Source organism: Rhamphochromis sp. 'chilingali', assembly GCF_963969265.1.
Source record: "Rhamphochromis sp. 'chilingali' genome assembly, chromosome: 3".
Lineage (NCBI taxonomy): Eukaryota > Metazoa > Chordata > Actinopteri > Cichliformes > Cichlidae > Rhamphochromis > Rhamphochromis sp. 'chilingali'.
The window spans coordinates 19,545,097-19,572,810 of record NC_137931.1 but is presented as its reverse complement, the minus strand read 5'-3'; the positions used below and the strand labels follow the sequence as shown (position 1 = coordinate 19,572,810).

Genomic DNA, 27,714 nt, shown 5'->3' with positions numbered 1-27,714 from the left:
TATATCTAAACTGTAACTTAAGCTAATGATTAGCCAGTGTTATTTGCAGCTAAAATGTTTACATTTCCAAAGATGCAGATAGATAACAAAAATAAAAGTTATTAAATATTCTAATTTGCCTAAAATATAGGATTTAACACTTATTTGTACTGTATATTTAAAAAAAATACAATAAACTGTTGATTTAAATATGAAGAAACATGAAGATTCATATAGAGCAGGTTGAGTGCTCGTGCATGTGACTAACTCAGTGATGGTGGTGCTGATGTGAGGTGAAGGCACGCGCCGCGAAATCGTGCGAGCGCGCGCCCCGATCACCGGTAAAGGACGATGCGGCTGTGTGCGCGCACACCCTCCCCGGACTCGGTGTCTCTGCAGAGCGGACAGCTCCCCGCTCAGTCCTCCTCCGCCGTTGACAACCTAGTAAAAACGCCACGTTTCCGCGCGGCTGTCGATGCCACAGCCGCGGGGCGAGGAGGCCTGTAAGCTCCACCGCAGTCCGAGCTCCAATCCGAGACGCAGCACTGCGGTTTGTCCGCTTTGGCCATGGCGCAGCGGAGGAGGCTCAGATGAAGGACGCCCTGCGCATCGGCTAAAAAGCTGGAGGAACTTTCCTACTGCTGAATTCCTCTGAACACAGATGTGACACTCCTTCTTTAGAACAGGAAAATTCTCGACTAGCTACAGAGACTAAACCGACCAGGCCCCACTGGAGGTCCCTAAACCTCCCTTTGGGCACCACCGGACAGAGGGAGCGGTGTAAACATTGGTAGGAGCAGCAGAAGCCATGGCAGACGCGGCGGAGTGCGGGGTGAGAGTGATGTGCCGCTTCAGGCCCCTGAACGAGGCCGAAATTACCCGAGGAGACAAATACATCCCCAAGTTCAAAGAGGACGACACCGTGGTCATAACGGCAAGTCTGCACACACTGCTGTCACCTCAATGCTGTTTACCTGTGTATGTGTGCGCGCCCAGTGATTTAAAGGAAAAGACACCTGCGGACCAGACAGAGTGCTGAGCCATACTGCAAATTTCGTTGTGATCGATATTACCGATACTAATATCGATACTGTTTTAACTTAAACATTTTGTACTATATGTACTATGGGCTATAAAAAAATAGAAATAAAAAAGGTTAAGACATTTTTCATAGCGCATATTTGAGGTTTTTTGGGGTTTTTTGTTTCGTTTTCACAAAAAATATGTATAAATAATTTAATATGAATCAGTAGGCTTCATACTGAACTTAGAAGATAGAAGCAACAGAGGAGCATCCTATTGCGCTAGTATCGATCTGGCGCCAATACTAGCGTTGGTATCGATACTGTCGATATATGGATCGATCCATCCACCTCTACCTAATGCCAAATACGCAGTAAGTCTTTGGTGGTACAGAGGAGCATTACAGCAGCTTGGAAATATTTACTTACTATAAAGACTGCCTCTTTACACCTGTATGATGTTACTTATGTTATTATAACTGATCAAAACTGTCTGATGCACTCATATGTAACATCTCAGTGGTTCTCAGTTGGATTCAGCTCTATGGGAAGTGCCTATACCCATCAGTAGGAATCCTAGGCCTACTGCACCAGTATTAGGCCTGATGTGGGTGCATGTGGGGGACTTTATGGCCCTCCTCTGCAGACAATCAAGGATATTTTTATTTGTTATACAGTCAGCAGAAATCACACACAAATAAATACATAGTGAGGTATTTAAAAGACCAGTGACAGCTGGGAGTCTACTGGTCCTACATGTTGATAGGCCTATACTGTATATATAGCCAGACGTAAGCCAGCATAGACACTGCCTCCTTCAAAAGCCACTTTATAATACAGCCTGCTGCTAAGTGTGTGATTCAGTATGTTATTAGAAATTATAGTATAATTTTATTTACAGACCAATATTTAAAGGTAGGCACATTAGAATACATGTGTATCAAATCAGGTTTTTACAGGAACAACTAAGTAAATTTAGTACTATGTGAGTAATGTTAAGTTCTTTTAAATGCTGCGTAAGTAATTTTTGGTACTTTTAGGTAAATGTAATTTTCGCATCAGTCATTTTTACTTTTGAGTCTATTTAAGTACTGCATGAGTAATTTGTAAATGTAAGTACTTTTAAGTGAATGTAAGTACTGTGTAATGTAATATATAGTATAATATGCATGATATGGCCTGCCCCTCAAAAAGTACAGCATACTTATGATATAAGGTGGGCAAATATTGTTGGCATTTCTGTTAAATTGCCAGAGAATAACGCGGTAATTACAGAATAATTATCAACTTTAAGTATTTGTAGGTAAATGTAATTGCATAATAATTATAAATAAAATACACTGAAATCCCATTTAATTACAGAACAATTACTTCATTAGTGGCAGGGTGAATTAGTGTCACAACCTAACCTCATGCAGGTGATGAAGGTCACTGACCCACTGCCAAACCGGTCCTGCTGCATGGTGTTGCAGGCATCTCCACGTCTGTTGCACGTGCTCAGTATGAGTCTGCTCTCATTTCTAAAGGTCTCACAGGTGGACCTGCTCGTTCATTGGAGCTGCACGACGCTGGGCTGTGAGCACACGTCCCACTACAGGATGTCAGGGCCTCGCGCTACCCTCACAGAGTCTGTTTCCGACAGTTTGTGGTTGAAACACGTAGTCGAGGAGCAAGGTGGGGGTCATTTCGTAGGGCTCTGGCAGCGCTCCCCTTGCTTCTTCAGCACTGTCCGTCTGACCTCCACACTCTGGAGACTGGTTCAAAAACTCTTCGGTGGAGGAGTTGGACAACCTGTGCAACCTGGGGTGAATCGGTCTCTCCATTGCACCTGCTGTCACTGCTGAAATGGACCCACACTGGTTTCTGCTTCCTAAAAAGGCACAGTGGTATCCCTGGAGTTTAACTGACTGCGAGTCATGCTGTGATGATCATGTGTTCCCTCAATATTTTTGAACAGTTCAGATCTCTTATTAAAAGGATCCGACCTCAATCACCTGATGCTCTGACGCTTCAGAAACGCCCGCGTTTATTTTGTACAGGACCTCTGAAAACATGTTCTTTTTATTCTTAGTGAGCCTGTACCTCATGGTACCTCATTCTTATTTATTTGTACATAAATGGATAGTTTTTCTTTTTACATCAGATTTGTGCTTTCTCTGTGACCCTACCATCTTAAAGAAAAAGGTGAATTTTTCTGTAAAGTCTGCTGCAGAGAGAGGGTGACTGAAGACGAAGATGTGTCACCTCCATCAGCAGCCCTCCGTTATCCGTGCAGTTGCTTTAATCGCCCAGCAACACTTTCTCCTCTGTCAGGACAAACTTGCGCACCGCCGCCTCGTGCAATCAATCAGCAGAGCAGAAGCACATTACCGACAAACACACCCGGATACTGTCTGTGTCAGGGGTTTCTCTGCTGTATTTTGGGGGCTCGGAGTGCTGCTGCCGCTGCCTCCAAGTGCTGAGGGTGGCGTTTTTGCAGCGGGAATGAGGCTTTTCCCCTTAGAGCAGGAGTCAGGAGCTGGATGAATGATGGATGGCAGTTACTGGAGCATTTTGAAGAAATGGTAGAGATTTCTGGCCCAGCTTCACCCATTTTCGAGCTGCACTGATAAAGAGAGAGAGGATGAAAACTGATAGGTTAAAGCTCTGAATCCAAAATCCAAAGCAACCAATCACGCATGTCCACAGAAACATCCTCTAATGAGGCAGCTACAAGTACCATCTTTTTTTGTCCATAAACTGGAGAAGTTCAGTTTCTTTGTCCTTTGCAGCAGGTATAGAATTAACTCCATCAGCATTTTGATTGGAGTATATGCTTATATATATGTATAAGTATATAAATGAGAGGAAGACTCAGGGAGGAACAGCTGGGGAAACACTGTGGAAGCTTATTGACAGAAACACGAGATCCAAAAGTGAAAAATCACCACTCGATTCAAAGACGTGATGCAGGAAATAAAGGCTACGGTAAAGAAAGCATAGAACACAGGAACCCAGAAATCCAACGACACCAGGAACGACAATAAAACCTCAAAAGAAGCCCAAACTCATTCACTCAACAGACACTTTATTAGGTACACCTTCCTCATTTCTCCTTAAGAGCTGCTTTAATTCTTCATGGCACAGATTCAACATGTTGTTGGAAACATCGTGCAAAAGTGTGCCAAGAAAATATCCGCCCACACCATTACGCCACCATCGGCGGTGTGAAGCGCTGATACAATGGCAGGTTGGATCCATGCTTTCAGAGTGTCACCCTACCATCTGAATGCTGCAGCAGAAATTGAGACTCATCAGAGACTCTTAAATATTTGAGCTAACGAGCAGTTAAACGAGTGTACCTAATGAAGTGACTGGTGGGTCACAAAGAATTCAAAATAAAGCAAAACAAGTCGGCGGTCTTTGTATCCATGTTTGCATCCTTTTCCCAGAGTGTTTGAATCTTCGTGCCAAACCCCCTTATCTGGTTATTTCTAACAGTATATCTGCATTATTGATACAGTTTGGTGAATCATGTTTTAAATATCACGGGCGACTGGGAACAGCTGTGTTCGGTGCTGCGATGACTCTGAAGCCTGTCGCTGTGTGTTTTTGTCTTTGTCATTGTGAATCAGGGCAAACCGTACGTGTTCGACCGCGTGCTGCCTCCCAACACGACGCAGGAGCAAGTGTACGACCAGTGTGCCAAGCAGATAGTGAAAGGTAAGAAGCTTTAAACTGAGGAAGCATAGCTCTTTATGTAACCGTCATCTATCGAACATCTGCACACAAACTTAATCTGCTCTTCATCCTTTTTCATTGTTGCTTTACATAATGGAGCCATGGAAATGAGTGTTTCCCGGAGCAGCAGGGCTGATGCTGGAGTTTTGGGGGGCTGACATTCATTTTTAGGCAGTAAAACTACATCATTACTATTAGATATTGTATGCATATGTACATGTAATATGTTAGAGTTGTATTCATAGGCCAGCTATTTAAAAATGTCTCCTCCCACCAGGGTTTATATGTTCCAGCTGTATGCCACGAATCCATGAATTTTCTTCTTCCATTCCTGCCTGGCAGCTCCATCTTTAACATCCTTCGTCTATCATATGGGTTGTCCCTCTTCTGCACATGCTCAAACCTTCACTTACCTCTCTAACTTTGTCTCCAAACCCCGAGCTGTCCCCCTGATCATTTCTAATCCTGTCCATCCTGATCACGCCACACCTCCTATACACTGAAGGTAAAAGCACTTCTGCACAGGACACACCTGTGCGTCCTTCTCTTCCAGCCTCCTCTCTCTTCTAGATGCATTTTAGGAGTTGAAATGTCCTTTAACCCAGCGTACAGTTACTGGTTTCTAGTATAACCTCTGAAAAATCTCTGCAGGTAGCATCAGTAGATGGATGCGCTAGTGTTTATAACTGTGAAGGTTTAGTGCTCATTTACCGGAGAAGCGGGCTGGACTGTGTCTGACTGTGTCTGACTGTGTTGTTGCACCCTTGTGTCTTTGTGCTACTCCAGATGTGCTGGGCGGCTACAATGGGACCATCTTCGCCTACGGGCAGACGTCCTCCGGGAAGACCCACACCATGGAGGTAAGACGCTCATTAGATCATGTGTGCTCTTAAACCCTAGTGACCAGATGTCAGCTGCAGAGGGGTTTCATTCCTTTGAAGTTACAGCTTTTTTACATAAAGGTGACTAAAGACTATCAAAGTGACAGCAAATACTCTCTAAAGCCCTTTGTGTAAAGACGTGCGGTGACTTTTATTTGGAACTTTCAAACAGTTGGCGGATTAGAGCACAGCGGGCGTTGTGTAACAGGCTTACTGCCAACAGGAAACCCACTCAGGCTCGTGCGAGGGGTAGGATTCAAGGAATCAAAAGCTGGTAAGGTTAACATCTTGGAAAAGCCTTTAATCATCACGTCCAACTCAGTGTGTGTTTTAAAGGAGTGAAATTGAATGAGTAGAAAATGGTCAGAGGAGCTCTTCGTCATTTCGACATGTCACCAGTGTAACTTCAGCTCGGAGTCTAATCCTCAAGCCTGGTTTTAATTCTCTGATCTGATCTCTGCTTCACCCTCTTTAAGTCAAACTTTTAAGTCCACTTCTGAACCCAGATGTTCTTTTTTAAATTTCTTCATTTAAAAAGGCTTTAAAATTGGGCTTTGCAGCCCCAGGACCTGGGTACCTTGCAGCCATTGAGTCGACCATGAATTCGTCTCGATACCAAAATATTCTAGAGTAAAATGTAAACTGTCCTGCTACGTGAAACCTTAGAACTGACAGAGGATGCACTTTCTTTGCAACGCGCCTGTTCAGCTAATAACAATGAAAATCAGTTTAAATCATATAGCACAAGGTCATGACAACAGTCAACTCAACATGCTTTATATCGCAACATCCTCTGTGAGCAAGCAGTTGGGGACTGTGGGTAAAAATAACCCGTCGTTTATAACAGGAAGAAACACGGCAACATGCTGGAGCTGTTTGGGGAGTTAAGAGGAAAGAGAAACGAGAACGAGAAAATAGTCACCATTTGTTGGTCACCAGCGGACGTTTCAGGCTCCGGTTGCCTAGGAAACCCTCTAATGTATTTACCACCCTCAACATATGGCAGCATTAAAGAGCCATGTTACACACATGAAAAAGACTGACCCTCTACAGTTCGCATACCGCCACAACAGGTCCACTGATGATGCCATAGCCCTGACACTACACACTGCCCTGTCACACCTGGAGAAGAGAGACACGTATGTGAGGATGCTGTTTGTAGATTACAGCTCAGCATTCAATACCATCGTTCCCTCGAAGCTGGACAGGAAACTGCAGGATCTAGGACTGAGCAGCTCCCTCTGCAGCTGGATCCTTAGCTTCCTGTCTGACAGACGCCAAGTGGTCAGACTGGGCAGTATCACCTCATCCCTCATCACACTGAACACTGGTGCTCCACAGGGGTGTGTACTGAGCCCTCTCCTGTACTCACTCTACACCTACGACTGCACAGCCACTAACAGCTCCAACATCATTGTGAAGTTTGCGGACGACACTACAGTGGTGGGTCTTATCACCAACAGTGATGAGACGGCTTACAGGGAGGAGGTCAGCGCCCTGACCCACTGGTGTCAAGACAACCATCTCACCCTCAACGTCGCAAAGACAAAGGAGTTGATAGTGGACTTCCGGAGGTGCAGAGAAGTACACACCCCCATCACCATCAACGGCGCTGCTGTGGAGAGAGTGAGCAGCTTCCGGTTCCTTGGCGTACATCTGGCTGAGGATCTTACGTGGTCAGTACACACAAACAAAACAGTGAAGAAGGCGCAGCAGCGCCTCTTCTTTCTCAGGAGACTGAAAAGATTCGGCATGAGCCCCCGCATCCTCAGGACCTTCTATCACTGTGCCATTGAGAGCATCCTCACTGGATGCATCACCACCTGGTATGGCAACAGCACCGCCTACAACCGCAAAGCTCTCCAGAGAGTAGTGCGGTGCTCTGAACGGATAATTGGAGGTGAGCTTCCCTCCCTCCAAGACATCTACAGGAAGCGGTGCCTGAGGAAAGCGGGGAGGATCATCAAGGACTCCAGTCACCCCAGCCATAAACTGTTCAGACTACTTCCATCAGGAAGGAGGTTCTGCAGCATCCGGTCCCGTACCAGCAGACTGAGAGACAGCTTTTTCCATCAGGCCATCAGACTGCTGAACACGTCATAGACACCTCAGCTTCACTACTGGAACTTCAACATTATGCACTCCACACTGTATATAAATGCCACTTGTTTTGCACATATTCAACTCTGTATATTTTTATATATTTTATTTATTGTTTACTCTATTTGATTTGTAAAATATGTGTACACACACACACACACACACACACACACACACACACACACACACACACACACACACACACACACACGTAGAAAAATATTTAGTATACACATCCAGAAATGCATATACTATTATATATTGTACATATATTTATTAGTTTCAGATGTAGCCATTCTTGTATTTTGCTTGTTTACATTATTGTATTTTGCACAACTCTGTTGCTTGTGAAGCTCGAACACAAGAATTTCACTCACATGTGCTGCACCAATGTACCTGCACATGTGATGTGACAATAAAAGTGATTTGATTTGATTTGACTGCAAAAACTGCATCGCTGTAGTATAACACATGACTGTTGTTGTGTTCAGGGCAAACTGCATGACCCGCAGCTGATGGGAATCATCCCTCGCATCGCCCGCGACATCTTCGACCACATCTACTCGATGGACGAGAACCTCGAGTTCCACATCAAGGTGAGAACAGGAGTCATTCACAGTTTACCTCCTGAAAAATGAACTAAATGTCAGGTGTGAGCCGCTGCACTGGAGACCTGCAGCCTGTGGCCGTCTCTGAGATGTTTGTTAACAAAGTCTGTGAAAGGAAAAGCACACACAACCCAAAAATGTTTTATGTGAAATAAAAGGTAAATGATTGAGTTTACGGTGCAGTAAAGACCTTAAATCTGACAAAGTGAGGAAGATGAATTCATGTTCAGGGCAATGAATTAAAAGTTTTTAGATTTGTGAGACAGATGCGTTTCTCTATGCAGGTCTCTTATTTTGAAATCTACTTGGACAAGATCCGAGACCTGCTGGATGGTAAGAGAGGCTGTTTATCTGAAGCACTCAGCAGTCTGTTTTTCTTAAACTGTGACTTTTGTGATCTTTTTTCTGTCTGAAGTGTCAAAGACGAACCTCTCCGTCCACGAAGACAAGAACAGAGTGCCCTATGTGAAGGTTTGTGAGCTGAGCGAGAGCTGTGACACAGTCATGTGAAGAGGTTTATATATTTAATCTCCCCGTGTGCCTGAGCTGGAGCTTCAACTCAGCGAATGTTTAATTTTAGATGAACGAATGATTCAGTTACCGTTTTAGTCGTGTGTGCAGGTTTAGTACACCTAAAAACCTTAAAACTGCGATTTTTCGGTCTTTTCTTTATCCTGTAATCGATGCTCATGTCCACACTGGCTGCTGCAGGTCATGATTCTCCTTTTCAGGGCTGCACTGAGCGTTTTGTGTCCAGTCCAGAGGAGGTGATGGACGTCATCGATGAGGGCAAATCCAATCGGCATGTAGCAGTGACCAGTACGTATTTTTATATGTCTGCTTCAAAAGCGGCACATTTTTAAAAGGTTTCCTGGTATTCATTTCTACACTCACTGACCACTTTATTAGATACACCTTGCCTGTATCATGTTGGGACCTTCTGTTGCCTTCAGAGCTGTCGTGAATCGTCATAGATTCGACAAGTTGCTGAGACATTCCTCAGATTTTGGTTCACACTGTAGAGCAGCTGGTCTATCCACACAGACTCTCTGTGGTGGAGCTGTACAGCATCAGCAGCTGCTTCACCTCCAGTTTGTTCCTCCCGAGAAACTCTACAGGAGGTGGAGTCACTGTTGGGCCTTCCTCAGCACTGTAACTGTGTCTTCTGACCAGGAGAGGTCCACAGTGATATAAGGCCCCATAATTTGAAAGAGGAAACCTTCGCCATGCAGTCACCTTTAATATTGAGGAGGGTAGGGGCAGTTTCTCCCTGAAGTCGATGATGACCTTCTTCCTTTGTGTTGATGGACGCGTTCGCTCTGCTCATCCCTGCAGGCTGAGGTGGTGGGAGGAGGTGGCGCTTAAAGTCAACAGGTTCTGTGTTTATGGAAGTTAGGCGAGGGGCAGCCAATCTGCTTCGTTAGAAGCTGGGAATTGTTCAAAACTATTTGTATGGAGTCCCAGAATAAACACAAAAGGTCCTTTAACCTCTTAATATCCATCAAGTTAGCGGCAAAGCCCTAAAAGTCAGGATTTTAGCACAGCTCCTGAAACTTCTTAAGGAGGCAGAAACACCTCAATATCTAGATTTAAATGTTTTAATTTCACCTGAAATCTTAAAAGAAGATAAAAAGCCTTTTCTGGTTTCTTTTCTGCGGTTGTAATGATTTTTTTGCTTAATTTTGTAGACATGAACGAGCACAGCTCTCGCAGCCACAGCATCTTCCTCATCAACATAAAGCAGGAAAACGTAGAGACGGAGAAGAAGCTGTCTGGGAAGCTCTACCTGGTCGACCTGGCTGGCAGCGAGAAGGTTGGTCCAAGCGAGATCAGAAACGTGTCGTTAGGGTTTGCTTCAAGACTTTCCTGAGCTGTAAAGCTGATTGATAACCTGTTCGATCGCTGTTTGGTCAGGTGAGCAAGACGGGAGCTGAGGGGGCGGTGCTGGACGAGGCAAAGAACATCAACAAATCTCTCTCAGCGCTGGGAAACGTCATCTCAGCTCTGGCTGAGGGCACCGTAAGTCCATCCCACTTCTGTTTCGTATGTAAGTGAAGAAGTATGAAATATTAGAAAACCTCAGCACAGCTGTATTTTCTTTTCTTCAGAAAACCCACGTGCCGTACAGAGACAGTAAGATGACTCGGATCCTGCAGGACTCTTTGGGAGGGAACTGTCGCACCACCATCATCATCTGCTGCTCACCGTCCATCTACAACGAGGCCGAGACCAAGTCCACGCTCATGTTTGGACAGAGGTATCTGCGAGCTCTTATGTCTAATGTACTCAGTGCCAAAACAGGGCAATGTTTTTTACTTTCTTTTTTCCATTTTTTCCATAATTAATGCATAAAAAAAACAACAGAAATTTTAAAAAGGAGTCTTTCATCCTTTAAACAGCTAAGATTTTACGTACCACCATATACAGTTTCATCTGAAGTAACCACAACCACCTCATATTTTTAACAGAGGAAGAGAAACACAAAAAAAGTTTCCTCCTTCATAGCTATGTTCATCAAAGACCTCCAACTACCCTGCCCCTTCCCTGGTACTGCTCCCCGAACCCACTGCACCTCTACTCCTATGCAGTGGAACCACATCCGCCACATACTTTCAGATACTTTTTGTCCCACTTCTTCTTTTGTTCAGTTTCCTCTAATTTTTTAAGGCCACACTGCACACACTGCTCATATATGTCAAGTTTTTAGCTAATAGCTCTCTGGGAATCACCTTGTTGATCCAAAAATACTAGTTTATGCCTGTCAGACTGTGTTATCTTTGGTATTTTTCACAGATTCAACCAAAGAAATTGGAGCAAATTATGATTAGACTGAGGCTACGTCCACACGTACACGGGTATTTTTGAAAACGGAGATTTTCCGTTTTTGTTTAAAAAAAAAAAAATCCCGTCCACACATAAACGCAAAAACGAAGGAAAACGCTGCTAGGAACGTGCCAAAGCAACAGGTGGCGATATATTCCTAACTGTGTAGAAATGTTGGCCAATCAGAAGTCTAGAAGCCTGGGTGCGAAAGAGTAGACAAAGATGGCTGAGTACTATGTGTGGAGGGACAGAAACTGTGTGTGTATATGTAAGCATGTAAACACTACAGAGAGTACAATTAACAGTATTTTGTCTAAGTACGCCATTGTAGAAATTCATTTCACCGAAACAATAACGTGGCGCACAGTGTGACGTCAAAAAACCTTTGACCTGCGTTTTCTCTGTTTTCCTCATCCGCACCTAAATGCAAAAACTGAGTTTTCGAAAATCTCCACCCTGGCAGGAAAATCTCAGTTTTCAGTGACCAAAAACGGCGTTTACGTGTGGACGAAAGGTGCAAACGCATAGAAAAATCTGCGTTTTCAAAAATACCCGGGTACATGTGGATGTAGCCTGAAAATTAGTTTAAAAAACAGCCAAAGACATTCAGAAAGCCTGGAGAACTGTTGCTCGAGACCACCTTAAAAATGACAAGAAAGTCTGACTCAGGTTATATAAACCTTTCCTCACATACAGCTGTTACGAAGCAGGAAACTGGATCCTCAAATAGCTACAAGACAAATTTTTTGCACTTCTGCAAACGAAAAACGTAACAATTACAAAAGAAAAAGCTAAAGTCAGTTTTGAATCAAACACAGAGTTGCTGTTTGTGTTTGTGGGAGAGTATCAGTGTATCCAGTCCATCTGCGAAGGTACACGGTGACTCATTTGGTGCAAACTAGCAAACAGATGGCTCTGAGATTCCCGCTGTGCATCTGGGTTTATTCTTATTTATAGACTCCGACACTGCCGCCTTCTTGTTTTCACGTCATGTAAAACTGAGAATAATGAACATTTTCTATTTTCTACACAGTTTTTTCCTCACACTTCATTCTGAAGCACATTTCATTCATCTGCTTCACTTCTTTAGATGTTACAGTTTCATAAAAGTGACGCGTCTGTAAAGATCCTCGACAGCAGCGATGTAATCATTTATTTTAAAAATCAAGCTGAAATCCACTGAGCCTTGATCAGTGAGTTCAGACTGAGCAGTGTCACAGAGGCTGATTACTATGCAACCATCTGCCCTCGGCTAAGAGGAAATTCAATTAATTAGGAGATTTCCATCATGAGAGGAAAGATCGAGAGGGGCGGAGGTCCTCTGGGAGAAAGCAGACTCACACATGTAGCATGTGGAAGTGACTGTATTAGGTGGAAAGGTAGAAAACACACTCAGAAACAGCTGTAAAATGTGTTGCTTTATTTCCACTAAGACAGCAAAAACATGCTTACCTGCAGGGAAAAGGGAAAAAAGGCGTAAACTCTTGGATGCTCCGACTACTTTCATCTGATCATGCTGAATGTTGCAAACTTGCATGGTCAGATGATCAAATTCCTGCCTGTGTGGGGTTTTTTTGTAAGCTCTTGTTTTCAGCAGATGATTTTTAAAGAAGTAGAAACTAAGTAGTGGAAAATAAACCTGAAAATGTTGTTTTTAATCATTGTAATCAGGGGTTAACTTGACATTTGGTGGGCAGGGGAAGACTGAGATCCTGTGTAGCTGTGCAGCAGGAATAATCACAAATAAGTCACCAGATTATTAGTTTTCTTTGATTTAAGCTGCTGAATCAAACACACTTTAATAGATGTTACATGAATGTGGAACATAAAGGTGGAATTTGATGCCTAAAACTTAATCCCAATCTAACCCCTGTCCATTACTGTAAGATGAACCACACTTAAAGTTCAGCTCAGTATTTTGATTCGATTACTATATTAACTCAATGAGCTGGAACAAACTGTCAATAGAGTCCAGAGAAGAAGTCTAACAATCAGGCACGATGAGATTAATTAAAAGACTAATGCTTACTGTCTGTGTCCGCTCAGAGCGAAGACCATCAAGAACACAGTGTCTGTGAACCTGGAGCTGACGGCCGAGGAGTGGAAGAAGAAATACGAGAAGGAGAAGGAGAAGAACAAGAACCTGAAGAGCATCATCCAGAGGCTGGAGGCTGAACTCAACCGCTGGAGAAACGGTGAGATTAAAGCGGCCTGCAAGGGCTGATTAAAGGAAACAGCTGCTGTGAGCTCCTGAGTGTTGATCGGTGGTTACGCAGTGGGATGTTGGGTTTTTGTGACAAACATACATTGTTGTTGTATCGTACAGCTCCACAGTAAGTTATGAATAGTTAACGTGCTGCCTTTCTGCTTCCTGTGCACTCATTTCTATACCTTTAAATAAATGATATTTCAAAGGGAACCCACCTTCTGTTGCACAGTTGCTGCTTGGTGGGACTTATTACAGAGTCCTGATTAACAGACCTCAGCCTGAGATGTTTACCAAGCTAATAAAGAGGCCCTAGTTTTACAGCAACTGCTTTGTGAACGTGTGATGGGAAGGTGGACGAAGGGTGGGATGGACAGTCGTGGTGAAGACAGAGCCAAGAGAGAGTTTTTGATTTAGCAGGCGAGTGATCCACGGTCCAGCCCTCACCGATGGCCATGAGCTCTGGGTAGTGACTAAAAGAACAGGGTTGTGGGTACAAGCTGGACTCCCCAGAGGTAGTTTGGTGGCCTCCTCGACGCCTCTCTTTGGAGTTCTTCTGGGCACGTCGACCCTTCAAGAACTCCAGAGGAGGTACGGAGAACAGAAGAAGAAGCTCCTCTGCCTTGCCTCCTTAGTGTTAGAGATCCAGCAAGGTTACGTTCTCGTGCTGACGCTGTTCGGCATCTCCTTCCCTACGCCCCTGAACTATCCTTTAGGTGCCATGATTTCGTATCACAGCGGGACCTCCAAAGCCTGATAGATTGGTTTACCCAGACCTGTAAGGACTTTGGGCAGACTTTAAAATTAAAGGCTGAACTTGCACCAGGCAGGAAAAAAGTGCTCAACACGTTCTATTTGAGATGTCTCAACATGAGAAACAACCACAATAAGGGGATATCAGAGCACCCCATCCAACTGGTGGAGACGTACCACCTGGGAAGAGACCCTCGATAGACCCAGAAGTCACTGGAGTTATTAAATATTTCATCTAGTGTTGATGAGGAAAGGATGTCTGGAAAGACCTGCGCAATCTGCGACCTGACTCTGGATAAATGGAGGGAAATGGATGGATGTTTTGTAATGACTCACAACACAGAAAGCAATCAAAGTGGAACATCATCAGCAGCCTCCTTTCCTTACATCTTAACATGTGAATACCTAGCAGAGCGTGGCTACTCGTTCACCGCTCGTCTGCTTATTTCTCTGTGCACCGAGGTCTGAAGGACCTGAGGAGTGGTGACGCTATTTTCCTGAGATTGGATTGGTCTGTAGGAGCTGTTGCTCTCCAATCTGGAGCATCATCAGCTTCAAAAAGTTGAAAAGCTTTGACACTTTATCACCCGAGTATCTTACAGACTGTCTGGACTTTTTGTCATATTTGGCTGTAAAATTACAAAATAATTCTCATCTTACATGAACCATTTAAATTTCCGCTGTAGCTCAAACTGTGAAATGCACATAGTAAAATCTAGGAGTTGCTGATTTTTCTGTGTTCAGACGTTGTGAATGCTTTGCTATACAGTGATACGCCGAATATTCCAGTAAAACTCGCCTTCTCTTTTTTCTAAAACCGTTTGAACGTTCATTTAAAATTAGTTTTATTTATACAGCGACGAATCACAACAACAGTTCCCTTAAGGTACTTTATATTCTGTAAGATGAAGACCCTAAAATAATACAGAGAAAACCTCAGCAGTCAGACGACACCCACCCTGTGAGTAAGCATTTGGTGACAGTGAGAAGGAAAAACCCCTATTAAAGCTATCAGAGATTAAAATGAATTGCTGATGATTAAATAGTGCAGTAGTGGTGTGTACTAGTAGCTGCTACTTTGTTTTTAGGAGACTTTGACCTTTGACCTTTGAGAGTCAGATGCTCTCTGTGACACACACACACAGAAAATGTTTTTTTCTCCATGCATGCCAACAAGCAGAAATTTAAAAAAAGTGGGCGGCGGCCTGAGAAACTCGAGTGTCATTAACCGCACAGGCTCTTTTAGGTAGCTGTGTGTGCACATGCTCAGTCTGTGACGTCTGGAAATCACATGTAATTACTGCTCAGATTAATCTGCCGCTGTGATAATGTGTGGGGTCTGATCGGCTCACGCCTTGTCCTGCCCGAATGTTGTAGATTCTGCATAACCCCACCATGAAGGACGCCACGCTGCCTGTGTGTGTTTCCCCACCACACTTCCTCCCTCTCTGCTGAGACTGCAGGGTCTCCTTCACAGCATCCTCGCCCTTTTTCCCCCATTTCTGTTGCATAGTAACCACTCCTCCTCCTCCTCTCAGTCCTTTCTTTGCTTTAATGCCTCCCCGCCTTCACCCCCCTCCTCCCCCTTTCTTTCTGTGGCCATTGATGCATTTTAATGTTTAATTCCCCTGTGGATGCTGATAACACTCCCCCTCCTTAGCATCAAATCAGCTCAGCTGCAGCAGCCAAAGCTCCTGACATGTAAATGCAGCGCTCTCACACACACATACACACACATCATGTTGATACAGTGTTTGTGGTTTGAGTCAGCCGCTGGCTTCCTGCCCTGCCGTTTAAAAGGAAGCAGCTCTCCGCCTCCTTCAGTCTGTCCTCGGCTCCATCTCCTCATTAGCTGCTGGCTTTTATCACCAAACCCACAGTTAGAAAATCAATAATCACACAAACACTGGTGAAGTCAGCATGATTTCACTCAGTCAGTATAACTGATGCAGTTTTCTCCTGAAGGAAAATCATCAGAATTGTAAAAATAGTAATAATAATAGTAAGTTGTGTGCTGGCTTACAAACGTAGCCAGCTCCCAAACCTGATGTTTCAGGAAATGCATCAGGTTTATTTTAATTATCTGATAATAACTTATCTAATTTACTTTGATAAACTACAGTATCCTGGTGTTATCTTGACTGCAAGGCAACAATTGTTCCTTTTATGTTAAAGGACTGCTGCCAGGATTTACTACCCTACACGCACGTTGCAGATGATTAATTTGGTTTTGTGCATTACAGTAAAACGTCTCCACTTTAGTCTCTAACGTCCAAAAGAATTTGTGGTTTGTTGAGATGCATCTTTGCAGACCCTAAGCTATGCTGCTGTGTTCTTTTCAGAGAGGTGAACCCTTCTTCCCACTTCATTTATGAAGCCTGCTTGAGCATCAACATCTGGTTTGTTACTTCAAAATGCGTAAACTGAGGCTTAGTTATTGCACTTATTACAGTATTTAGACTTTTATCGTGATTTAAAAATTCTTCCACAAAATTAAGATTATATGATGCGACGCACTGAGGCATGATGTAACAACTATGGTGCTACTCGATGTGACACCATACCACAACATATGGCACGATCAGAGTGTTTAAAACGTCGTCACACTAACATGTGTGAATATAATGGATGCATGAGTAGAATATCTAACAAGTGAGTTCCTATCGCAGGGGAGAACGTTCCTGAGGAGGAGCAGCAGAGCTCTAAAGATCAGAGGAGCAGCGAGCCGTACGACAACACTCCCATCATCGACAACCTGCTGCCAGCCGGAGGAGGTGTCTCCGTCTCCGGTGACGAGAGGAGGAAGTACGAGGAGGACGTAAGGAACCTGTACAAACAGCTGGATGACAAGGTGAGCAACAGGACGAGGCTAAAGCTGGTTTATTGTAAACATGTCACATACAGCTATCTCAGGATGGGTTTTATTCATCTTCTGTCTGGAACAAAGTGTTCTAGCTCCTCCCCCTTCCTTCTGATTGGCTGCCCCTCATAAAAATAGATTTGAATGGCAGGTGGTTCACCATATATGTGAACCACCTGCCTATATATATATATCATATAGCTGATATATACCTATATGATGAACCACAGAGCCAAGAGTGTTCGATCAGTCTGAAGCCTGAGCTTTGGGCTCACAGGGATTACATGTACACATACTGCCCTTGTTATTTAAACAATTCCTGAAACTCTGTATATTTTATTGCCGCTGACAGGATGACGAAATTAACCAACACAGTCAGCTGGCGGAGAAACTCAAGGAGCAGATGATGGATCAAGAAGAGGTTTGTCTCCCAGCTCAGGTTAATAGTAATGATAGAGCATGCCTGCGTATTTCCTCTGACACGTGTTTTTAAAAAAAATCTGTGCAGCTGCTGGCGTCAACACGACGCGACTATGACAAGATCCAGGAGGAGCTGTGCCGGCTGCAGATGGAGAACGAGCTAGCCAAGGAGGAGGTGAAGGAGGTGCTTCAGGCCCTGGAGGAGCTGGCAGTTAACTACGACCAGAAGAGCCAAGAGGTGGAGGAGCGAAACCAAGCCAACGTGCAGCTTACCGAGAAGCTGCAGCACAAGACGGTGGGTCGTGACTTTCCTGAATACTACTCGATTACACATGAAGTGCAGCGATGCAGAGGCATGCTGACAGGCTGTCTTTGTGGCGGCATCCTCAGGCGCTGCTGTCGGTGCTTGAGAGGGAGGTGAGTCAGCTGCAGGAGCTAAACGGCCTGCAGAGAAAGCGTGCTGCCGAGGTCCTCAACCTTCTGCTGAGAGACCTCAGTGACATCGGTGCCATCATCGGCACCAGCGATGTCAAGACGGCTGCGGTGAGCACCCACGTCCACATGACAAAAACCTTACCAACCTTACCCGAAACAGACACATGACCCTTTAACCCGGCCCGTCCTCCTTCCCTCTCAGTGCTCAGAGATGAAGGGGAACGGCTCGGCGCTGGAGGAGGACTTTACCGTTGCTCGCCTCTACATCAGCAAGATGAAGTCCGAGGTCAAGTCTTTGGTCAACCGCAGCAAGCAGCTGGAGAGCGCCCAGGCCGACGCCCACCGCAAGATTCAGGCGAACGAGAAGGAGCTGGCGTCCTGTCAGCTGCTCATCTCCCAGGTAAGCGTCACCTGACGTCGTCACGCTAACAGAGTTCTCCTGGGGTTTGGTAGAGTGTCAGTCACGTGTTGCTGTCCCTGCAGCATCAGGCCAAGATAAAGTCTCTGACCGACTACATGCAGAACATGGAGCAGAAGAAAAGGCAGCTGGAGGAGAGTCAGGACGCTCTCACCGAAGAGCTCGCCAAACTGCACGCTCAAGGTCGGTCCTAGAAACCTCCACAGACTCTTAAAAACCAGACTCATTTATACAGTTAGGCAGTATGAGCACAGCTGACATGTCATCCCACCCCGAAAAAAAGAAAAGCTCAAAACAACAAAGACAAAGATGTTTCTAATGTATGAGACACAACTTTATCCTTTTAGTTGTTACTCATTCAATAACCATTATTTAATCAGTGTGTTTTTTAGGTTTTCTTTATACCTCAGTTACACACAAAGAAAGCACTGGAAGGTCTTTAATTTGAACTTTATCCATCACTGGAGTATCACATAGATTAGGACTTAACGACACTGTATCTTACAACATGCAGGGTGCTCTGAGCACGAGTGGCCAGTATATTATGTCTGAGTATCACCACAGGGGCTAAAGTGGGATCTGGCAGGCGGGGGGACCTTAGGATCAGGTGCATCAGTGCTGTGTGGTGAAAATAATTACTCAATAATAATAATAATAATAATAATGATGATAATGATTATTATTTGCTGCTCTATCACTAGCTAGACACTGAAGTATCACAACTACGACTTCATTTGCATCTGCACCATGAACGCATCACATGAAGGTATAAGTGGGCCGTGGGATTTTATTATTTTATTATTACTGAGCAAATGTGTCCATGCAGTCAGTCTGCAGCACATAAGAAATAATTGCCAGTAATGTGCATTAAACTGCCATTCTGAACCTTTGAGGCCGTCTTTAACCCCTGCATCCACATTAGTCAAATTTCACATGTGTATTGTGTGTGCACTGTGTTCATGCGTTCCAAGCATCATTACACTTTCTTTGGTTTTTGCTTTTGTGGAAGAAGACAGTCACCTTATGACATATCCAGGCGATGGATGTGATATAGTCTTGCACATCAGAGGTTTTTTTTTTTTTTACGATTAAGATGAATTTGACAAAAAGGGTGGGCTGAGTAACTACGCTATGAAGGTGAGGGTTTGTCTTTGGTTGTGTTTGAGTCTGTGAGTCTATGTTTTGACCCCCGGTGGGAAGTCTTTTGTCTTGATTTAAATTGTCTTTCAGTAAAATATCTCATAGTTTGAAGTTTGAGAGTTTAGCTTTGTGAGTAAATTTGCCTGCAGTTTCTGACACAGCACAATTATTCTGTCTTTAGAGAAAATGCACGAGGAAAAGGAGAAGGAGGACATCGGCAGAGCGGGCGGAGACGATGACATCAAGGTAAAAAAAATACAGCACAAAATTGATTTTGATTTTTACAAAATATTAAAATCTGGAACCTAACAGAGTTCAGCACAGTCTGAACTCTGTTAGGCAGCTTTCTTGTTGTTTCTTTAAGTCGTCTTCAGGAATAGTTCTCCAGGCTTATTGAAGGACATTCAAAGCTCTTCTTTGGATGTTTCTGCCTTTTGTTCTGTTCTCTGTCAACATGATCCCACACTGCTTCAGTAATGTTGAGGTCCGGGCTCTGGGGAGGCCGATCCATGACTGATAGTGCTCCACTGTGTGTTTTTACTGCATTAACAATGTGTTTGAGATCATTGTCACGCTGAAAAATGAAGCTGTTGACAATCAGATGCTTTCCAGATGATTTTGCATGGTGTATCAAAATCTGATGGTGCTTCTCTGTTTTCATAGTTGATAATTTTAACAAGGTCTCCACCACCACTGGCTGAAATGCAGCTGGAAAAATGCTTCTAAAGATGATCAGGTACAAGCACTGGACTGCAAATGAGTGAAAAAGCAGCCAATGTCCAAATAAAACCTTTGAAAGAGCTTCAGAAAGCCTGAGAACTATTGCTCAAAAACAATTGAAAAAAAAGAAAATCTGGCGGCTTGGAAGTAAAGCGTAAAGACATGAGGGTTGATTCAAGACATTTGTTCATATTTGTTCATGTTCCAGGTCAGATTGAAGGCAGGAGATCCAGTAACTAGTAGTTAACTACTAGTAGTTAACTACTAGTTACTGTTAACTAGCTAACTAGTAGCTGAGACACTTCCAAGTAGCCAGATTTAAAGTGTTAGACCTAATACAGTCTAACACAGTCCATGTCATAGGTTTATCCAGTATTTAAGTGCTCCAGACTGACCCAGAAAAACGAGCAGCTTCTAACAGGAAGCTCTTGTATTTTGGATCATGGATTTGGGATTATCATAGGGTTATTTTAGTGCGTCATGTTTCTGTTCAGTGTCCTCTGAGGGAATAATGTTGCCAACCTCAGCTCTAATGTGTTTTTATGTCTTCAGAAAACGCTGGAGGAGCAGCTGGAGAACCACAGGGAGGCTCATCAGAAGCAGCTCAGCCGCCTGCGGGATGAGATCGAAGACAAACAGAGGATGCTGGACGAGCTCAGAGAGTGAGAAAACATTAGCAAACGCACACACTGACGCACACAAACCAACTCTGAGGATGTAACAGCACAGCAGGGGGGAGACGATGGGAGATTAGGGGAGAGATATCACAGGGAAACCCACAGATGTGCTCAGGTTTTAGATTTGAAACCGTTCTACACAAATCCTGATCTTTTCAGACGAGCTCAGGCCATGAGCAGATACACACATATACCCATTTTAATATTCCCCTCAGCCCTCAGAGTAGGGATTTCCACTCAGGTTGTCTTCAAAGGGGGACTACTGAGGAGAAGAAGCAGCTCAGAGAACAAGTGCGAGCAAGGAGCTGCTGCCTGAAAGCGATCAAAGATCTGGGCTCAAAGTCAGCTTCTGCTTCAAAAGAAGAGTTAACATGACTAGAAAGTGACTTTCAAGGCCTCAACCTGCAACTTTAGAGCCTCCAACTAAACATGCTTCGATTCCAAACCACATTTTCTGAAACTAGAGAGCGTATTTATTAAAACAGTTTCTCCCTCTCAGTCTAAATCAGGGGCTGTTACTGGAGCAGGAGCGACTCATGTCGGATTACTACAAACTGCAGGCGGAGGAGCAGGAGAAGAATGCAAAGCTGGAGAGGCTCGTGTAGGTGAACACAAGCATCTTAGAGTTAATTTGAGACAATAAAAGTGTCACATGGTTTGATTATTGCTCTGTTTTCTGTACAGGCTGCTGAATGAACAAAGGGAGCAGGCCCGAGAGGACCTGAAGGGTCTGGAGGAGACTGTGGTGAGACTCAGTGATGGCCCCATAACTACTCTCACCTTTGAAGTCACAGCTGTTCTAACCTTAGATGTCTGTTTAGTCACATAGCAAAGCAAAGAAACTGCTGGAAGTCTGCACCAATGCAGGCTTACTCAAAAACAGTGCTTTGTAATATATTTAATGAGAATAGAGGCAAGTCAGAGGATTAAAGAAATGTTGTTAGTATAGTGCATCTCATTGATCCAGCTGTTCACAACTTCATCCCAAAGAGTCGTTCGGACATATTTCTTAAAAGTGCACTTCTTTTTCTTACATTTACATAAAAAGGGGAGTTTCAGTGATCGAGCCTCAAACGGCTGTGATTTGATGCTGTATAAATGGAACAGAATTTAATTGAATACCCTGAGTAGGGATGGGAAGCTGGATACTGGTGTTTCAACGCTGTGTTGAGCTTACGAAGCACTGATCTGAAGTGCCGTTCAAAACACCCACTTCACATGACCATGGCTTTTTCAGGTTTCACCCTAGGTTTGGCCGATGGTAGAATAAACCTGATGACATCTTTAATTCAGTTCAATTTAATTTAAGAGTATTTACATACAAATGAATTCAACTGAACTGAATTAAAAGGAAAAAACCAACAGTCTGATGATTCCCTATGAGCAAATACTTGGCGACAGTGGGGAGGAAGAACTCACTTTAAAAAGGAAGAACCCTCTGGCAAAATGTAAATCCCAGAACTATTATGTGGGTCTAACTTCCAGCTTTCACTTCCTTCTTGTTCACTCAGGCCAAAGAGCTGCAAACTCTGCACAACCTGCGCAAACTCTTCGTCCAGGACCTCACTGCACGGGTTAAGAAGGTAGATCTTTTTACTGTTGACACATACGACTGGTCGTTTAATGTAGTTTGGTGTAATTTTCCTCTATTATAAGAGTGCAGAGCTTGACTGTGAGGAGGGACTCAGCAACATTGCACAGAAACAGAAAATCTCATTCTTGGAGAACAATTTGGAGCAGCTGACTAAGGTCCACAAACAGGTACGGTTGCTATACAGAGGCTGAATCCATAAAAATATTATAAAACAGAAATGCTGAGCGCTGTGAGATACAGTGCGATAAAATAATGCTCAGTAACTTCATGCCGCCGCCCTCAGCTGGTCCGGGACAACGCAGACCTTCGCTGCGAACTGCCCAAGCTGGAGAAGCGTCTGCGAGCCACAGCCGAGCGAGTCAAAGCGCTGGAGAACGCCTTGAAGGAGGCCAAGGAGAACGCCATGAGGGACCGCAAGCGCTACCAGCAGGAGGTGGACCGCATCAAAGAGGCTGTGCGGGCCAAGAACATGGCCAGGAGGGGATACTCTGCACAGATCGGTGAGGTTTTACTTCCATTTATTATTTCACTGAAATAGATGTGCTCATGTGACAGCTGTCGGACAAAGAAGACCGGTTCACACAGGGGTGAAACCTGCCACCAGCACCGTAGCTGAACCTGGACACAAATACATTTCCGAATGAGTGATAGTGTTTCTAGATAACTTCTATATGTTTAAATAACCATCTTTACGCTAAAGAGTAGCAATTTAAATTGGTTTTGCTGAAAGCATGCTGATTGGCAGGATTGTTTCTGTGGCCTGGACACTGATGCTTTTGTTGCTGTGCTTTTAAAACACAGATTACAGCCATTTGTGTTGAGAACACTATTGCAAATAGATGCACAATCTGGTCAGCACAATCTGACTCAAATATTTGCAAAATTTTCCAATTTGTCTGAGAGGGATTGTAGTCAGCCCAAGTCAAACTGCAATTTTAAACCTGTTTCATAGTACAGATTATACCCTGGTGACTGAGGTGGGGAAGAACTCCACTTTAACAGGTGACTTCCAGGAGAACTATACTCAGGGAAGGGCAGTCAGGGATTCAATCCCTCTGAGAGTAGCTTTTGCAGTTGATATTTCAACCAGAAAAATTGAAATATCTGAGCTGGTTTAAACTTGAAACAAACAAACAAAAAAATAAAACACTGGATAAAAAACCAGACCTGAATATGGATCCCTGGGAGAAAGATCAATCAGCCAATGGATCAAGATGTTCTCTTTTTTGTGTTTTCAGCAAAGCCTATCCGGCCCGGACATCATCCACTGTCCTCCCCGATCTGCAGCTCCATCAGAGCCGGAGGTGTTGATATTCATAACAACTGAACCCACAACAGCAACATAATCCTGTGAGTGCAAAAATCTGTTTTCCATTTTACGAAATATAATTTCCTTTGCTTGTCTTACACATGGCTACCACCAGGGGGCGGTTAACAAATATATCACTTACACATAAACTGGATATAAGACAGTCTCAGAGATTTGCCTCTTGTTGCAGACGACCATAAACAACTCAGTGCATGCTCACCACCCCACCTGGATCCACAAGCAACGCCCCTCCTCTTGGAGCACCAATGGGAGGCCTTCACGACAGACTGTCATCGCTCGGAGAAGCACCATCCAAACATTGTGTAAATACTGATGAGACATATTTAATTTGCTGAATGTAGATCTCAGAGGCCTCGTTTATAACACATTCGCTGTTATAAGTTTAGTTTTCTGGATCTTCTGATGGTAGATTGTCGTTATTATGCAACAGGGCAGCACGGTGGCACGGTGGTTAGCACTGTTGCCGCACAGCAAGAAGGTCCTGAGTTCAATTCCAACATCAGGCCGGGGTCTTTCTGTGTGGAGTTTGCATGTTCTCCCCGTGTTTGTGTGGGTTCTCTCCGGGTACTCCGGCTTCCTCCCACCGTCCAAAGACATGCAGCTTGTGGGGATAGGTTAATTGGATAATCCAAACTGTCACTAGGTGTGAATGTGCGAATGAATGTGAGTGCGAATGGTTGTCTGTCCCTGTGTGTTAGCCCTGCGACAGACTGGCGACCTGTCCAGGGTGTACCCTGCCTCTCGCCCTATGACAGCTGGGATAGGCTCCAGCGCCCCCCCGCGACCCTGAAAAGGACAAGCGGAAGCGAATGGATGGATGGATGGATTAAAAGCTCGAAGTTTATAAGTGAGGCCCTGTATTAGAAATGAAAATGAAGCTTAAGTTTTAGGTTTGCGCAGCTTTACAGGAGAAGGCAAACGTGTCCGTTTTTAGATAAGTATTGTTTAACGTTTTAGGAAACAACTTGCTTTTTTCCTTTTTTTCTCAGTCGTCATGATGACAGAAGTGACACCACTCGAGTGTATCTGATCAATATGAAGCTACAGCCAACAGACGGTTAGCTTAGGTTAGCATAAAGACCAGGGAATGGCAATCACAGAGATCTTTGGTCCTGTACCCTATATACCTCTTTGCAAACAGCCACTTGTCATTAGGTTGGTGGAAATACACATTTTTCCCTTGTGATCCAGTGGTTGCCAGATGATTGCTGCCTGGTCTCTAGGCCTATGTGGCTGACGCTACAGCAGCATCCCTCCAAAATGGCAGTCACACCGAAGACAACAGTTTACTATGGATAAACGCCTCATCCCACTCCGTAGCCTAAATGGCGACCATTAGGTTGATAATTGCTCCGAGCTCTTTATGGACAGTGTAATCACTAAGTGTGTTAACTACAACTCATTGCAAAAAAATTTAACACGCATAATCAGCAAATTACGCCCCAGCTCATTTACATCAATGCCTGAAGATGATTTCTGCTGTTAGCTGGGTAGCCCTAACATGCATGCTACCTGCATATTTTGGAAAACATCTACAACTTATTTACAGATCCTGAATTGAAAATCTCATCCATATTTTTTAGAAGTATTTTAACTATGGACCAAAAAATTGTACCCACCAAAAACAGACTCACTACAAGCTACTAAACTGTAAAATGATGGCATGTGACATAAAACATTAATGTATTATTTATAATATAACGGAGAAGAACTACTCTTCCCGCAATCCTTAACTGAAACAGCGGCATCTCTGATTGGTGGAAGTTAATAATAATAATAATGGATTGCATTTATATAGCGCTTTTCGGGGCCCTCAAAGTGCTTTACAAGTTGCTGTTGAATGACATTGACCTTGGAAATGTGTAAACCCACAAACATCAGAATGGACGAGTTGCAGTCAGGAACATAGCACCATGCCACATCGATAACTTGGCTACACTTGACCACTCACGCACAATACAAACTACAAACACTAAATTCTAGAAGGCTGGAAGTCGGTTGCTATGGAATCTAGGATTTGATTGTATTATTGGATGAGTAGTTCTTTCACTGTTAAAAGTCATTATGTACACCGCAGTGGATTATCTACTAATTGGAAGGTCAGTGGTTCAACTCCCGGCTTGTCTTGTGTTCGTGTTAAAGTGTCTTTGGGCAAGAAACAGAACACTGAGTGGCCCCCAGTGCATCCATGAGGGAGAATGCTAGGTTCAAAGCACTTAGATGCAGTGAGTGGAATATTTATTTCTGGAAACAGAACTTAAAATAAAAATGGCTGTTTCACCATTTTAACCTAAGCTAACTGCCTGCAGGATGTAGCTTCATGCTTACTTTTATGGATGTGATTTGTTTCAAAGTAGGGCCTTTAAGTTTCTAACCTCGGTGATGTTGAAGGTTGTTGCTGGAGCTGGGCAGCAGAAACATGCTTCCACACAACTGTCTTTGCATGTGTCTTGTCTTCCAGATTTTATAACTTTTGTGTTTACACTTTTGTTTGATTACAGGTGACAATCAATAAAAAGAAACCCTTTGATTTGGTTTTAGAAAACATGCTCTGGGCTTCAAAAAGATTTTTCTTTTTTTGTCGTTTTGCAAAGAGGGATCTCATACAATTAAATTGCGCTGCTGTAGCTCTTGAGGAACACTGACCAGCCAATCAGTTGCTCCTAGGACTATGAGCCTGGTTTATAACTCTGGTTTAAAGCTGATTTAAATTTTTTCTCCCCACACAATTTCAGCGTCTGGATTGTTGTAATAGTCTGCACTCAATCTGTAAAGTTTCTGATTGGCCAGTCAGAGTCTTTAAAAACAGATTCAAAGGCAGAAAAAAGGTTTTTCCCCTCAGGCCAAAGTAATTAAAATCTCAGTGGATAAGCTGGATAAGTTTTTGCCTTTAGAAAACTGAAATCATCAAAACAGCACTCCAGCTTTAGAAATGAACACATTTCTCTACATTGACTTGTGACTTTGTAACTTTCTTTTTTAACGTCAAGACTGTAATTTAACGAGGCCTCTTGACCCTTTAGTGGTACATTAGACGTTTGTGCTGCTTTCCTTTATGGTGCCTGTTTAACATATTTTTATGTACATTATTGTCTCAGTGTAAAAGGCCCAATTACAGTTGTTCTTTGGTTATAGTCTACCATTTTAGTTTCTTTTAGGTATCAAAGAGTAGCAGTCATCAAGCTCGAGGACGATACCCTACAGTCAAGCTTGATGACTGCTACTCTTCTAATGACGACCCCCACCCTTTGAATTAGCTTCTTGACCAGTGGCAGTTATTGAGCTTGATGACTGCCACTATTCGACCAGTCATTGGGCTGGATGAGTGCTGCCACACTTGACTGCTACCCTGCTGAACATAAGGCTGACGCCTCGGGTAGGACTGGGCCTTAGTTGTGCAATGTGACTTTCGGGCTAGTTGCTTTTGTTTCTGTGGATGTTGCTGTAGAATGTTACACTTTCGCAATGGCTTAGTTGCAGGACAGCAACAAGCACAGACGACGAATAAGTGAATGTAACTGCATGGACTAGAGCTTGTTGTGTTAAAGGCATGCTCAGGGAGGGCAGTTTCTGTACAGGATGCATTTACCTCATCATGTTGTACATTTTTTGTTTTAGCTGTAGCATCGTGTATCCAAATATATATCTTACAACTGATGCAATTAAATCTAATAAAGATAATCTATTTAACTTGCTTTTTTTGTGTGCATTTCAAAATTAGAAGAAAACCGCAACTTCCAGGTGTCTCATCGTGATATTGTGGAGGTATGTAACAACGACAGGAGAGGTCTCAGTGTCTCACTCCAACAACTTTATTAACTGACAGAACTTCACATATAGTCAGCGCCAAAATCTCCACCCCCACACTTCCTTTCAACTTGTGTGTGAGTGGAGCCACCTGGTGGTCCGCCACACATACCCCCCCTTGAACACACAGTCAGGTCTCCATTCAGTCCAGGACCCTGGGTCTAAGCAAACGACCTGCACGACTGAACCTGGGAGGGAGAGAACAGGCAGAGGAAGATCCA

The 27,714-nt window shown here is 43.8% G+C and overlaps 1 protein-coding gene across 1 annotated transcript; it reads left to right on the top strand.

The window, feature by feature from the left end:
- The first annotated feature begins 90 nt into the window (after positions 1 to 90).
- Positions 91 to 27,334, top strand: LOC308393919 (kinesin heavy chain-like). The gene is made up of 26 exons (XM_080877973.1): positions 91 to 913; positions 4,616 to 4,703; positions 5,508 to 5,581; positions 8,194 to 8,298; positions 8,595 to 8,643; positions 8,726 to 8,781; positions 9,042 to 9,129; positions 9,999 to 10,123; positions 10,225 to 10,329; positions 10,419 to 10,567; positions 13,180 to 13,328; positions 16,762 to 16,943; positions 17,305 to 17,373; positions 17,461 to 17,667; positions 17,763 to 17,915; positions 18,010 to 18,207; positions 18,291 to 18,408; positions 19,547 to 19,611; positions 20,638 to 20,747; positions 21,262 to 21,363; positions 21,447 to 21,507; positions 22,274 to 22,345; positions 22,419 to 22,523; positions 22,640 to 22,856; positions 23,595 to 23,706; positions 23,856 to 27,334. The coding sequence occupies exons 1-25, from the start codon at positions 788 to 790 to the stop codon at positions 23,681 to 23,683; spliced, it is 2,862 nt and encodes a 953-aa protein (XP_080734099.1). The 5' UTR covers positions 91 to 787; the 3' UTR covers positions 23,684 to 23,706; positions 23,856 to 27,334.
- The last annotated feature ends 380 nt before the right edge of the window (positions 27,335 to 27,714 follow it).

What these genes read in the sequence shown, in the direction of transcription:
- LOC308393919 (XM_080877973.1), top strand. Translation starts at nt 788, where the DNA reads ATGGCAGACGCGGCGGAGTGCGGGGTGAGAGTGATGTGCCGCTTCAGG. An exon ending in CGCCAAACTGCACGCTCAAG is followed by an intron (nt 18,409 to 19,546) that starts GTCGGTCCTAGA and finishes TTCTGTCTTTAG; the next exon opens with AGAAAATGCACGAGGAAAAG. An exon ending in GCAAAGCTGGAGAGGCTCGT is followed by an intron (nt 21,364 to 21,446) that starts GTAGGTGAACAC and finishes TTTTCTGTACAG; the next exon opens with GCTGCTGAATGAACAAAGGG.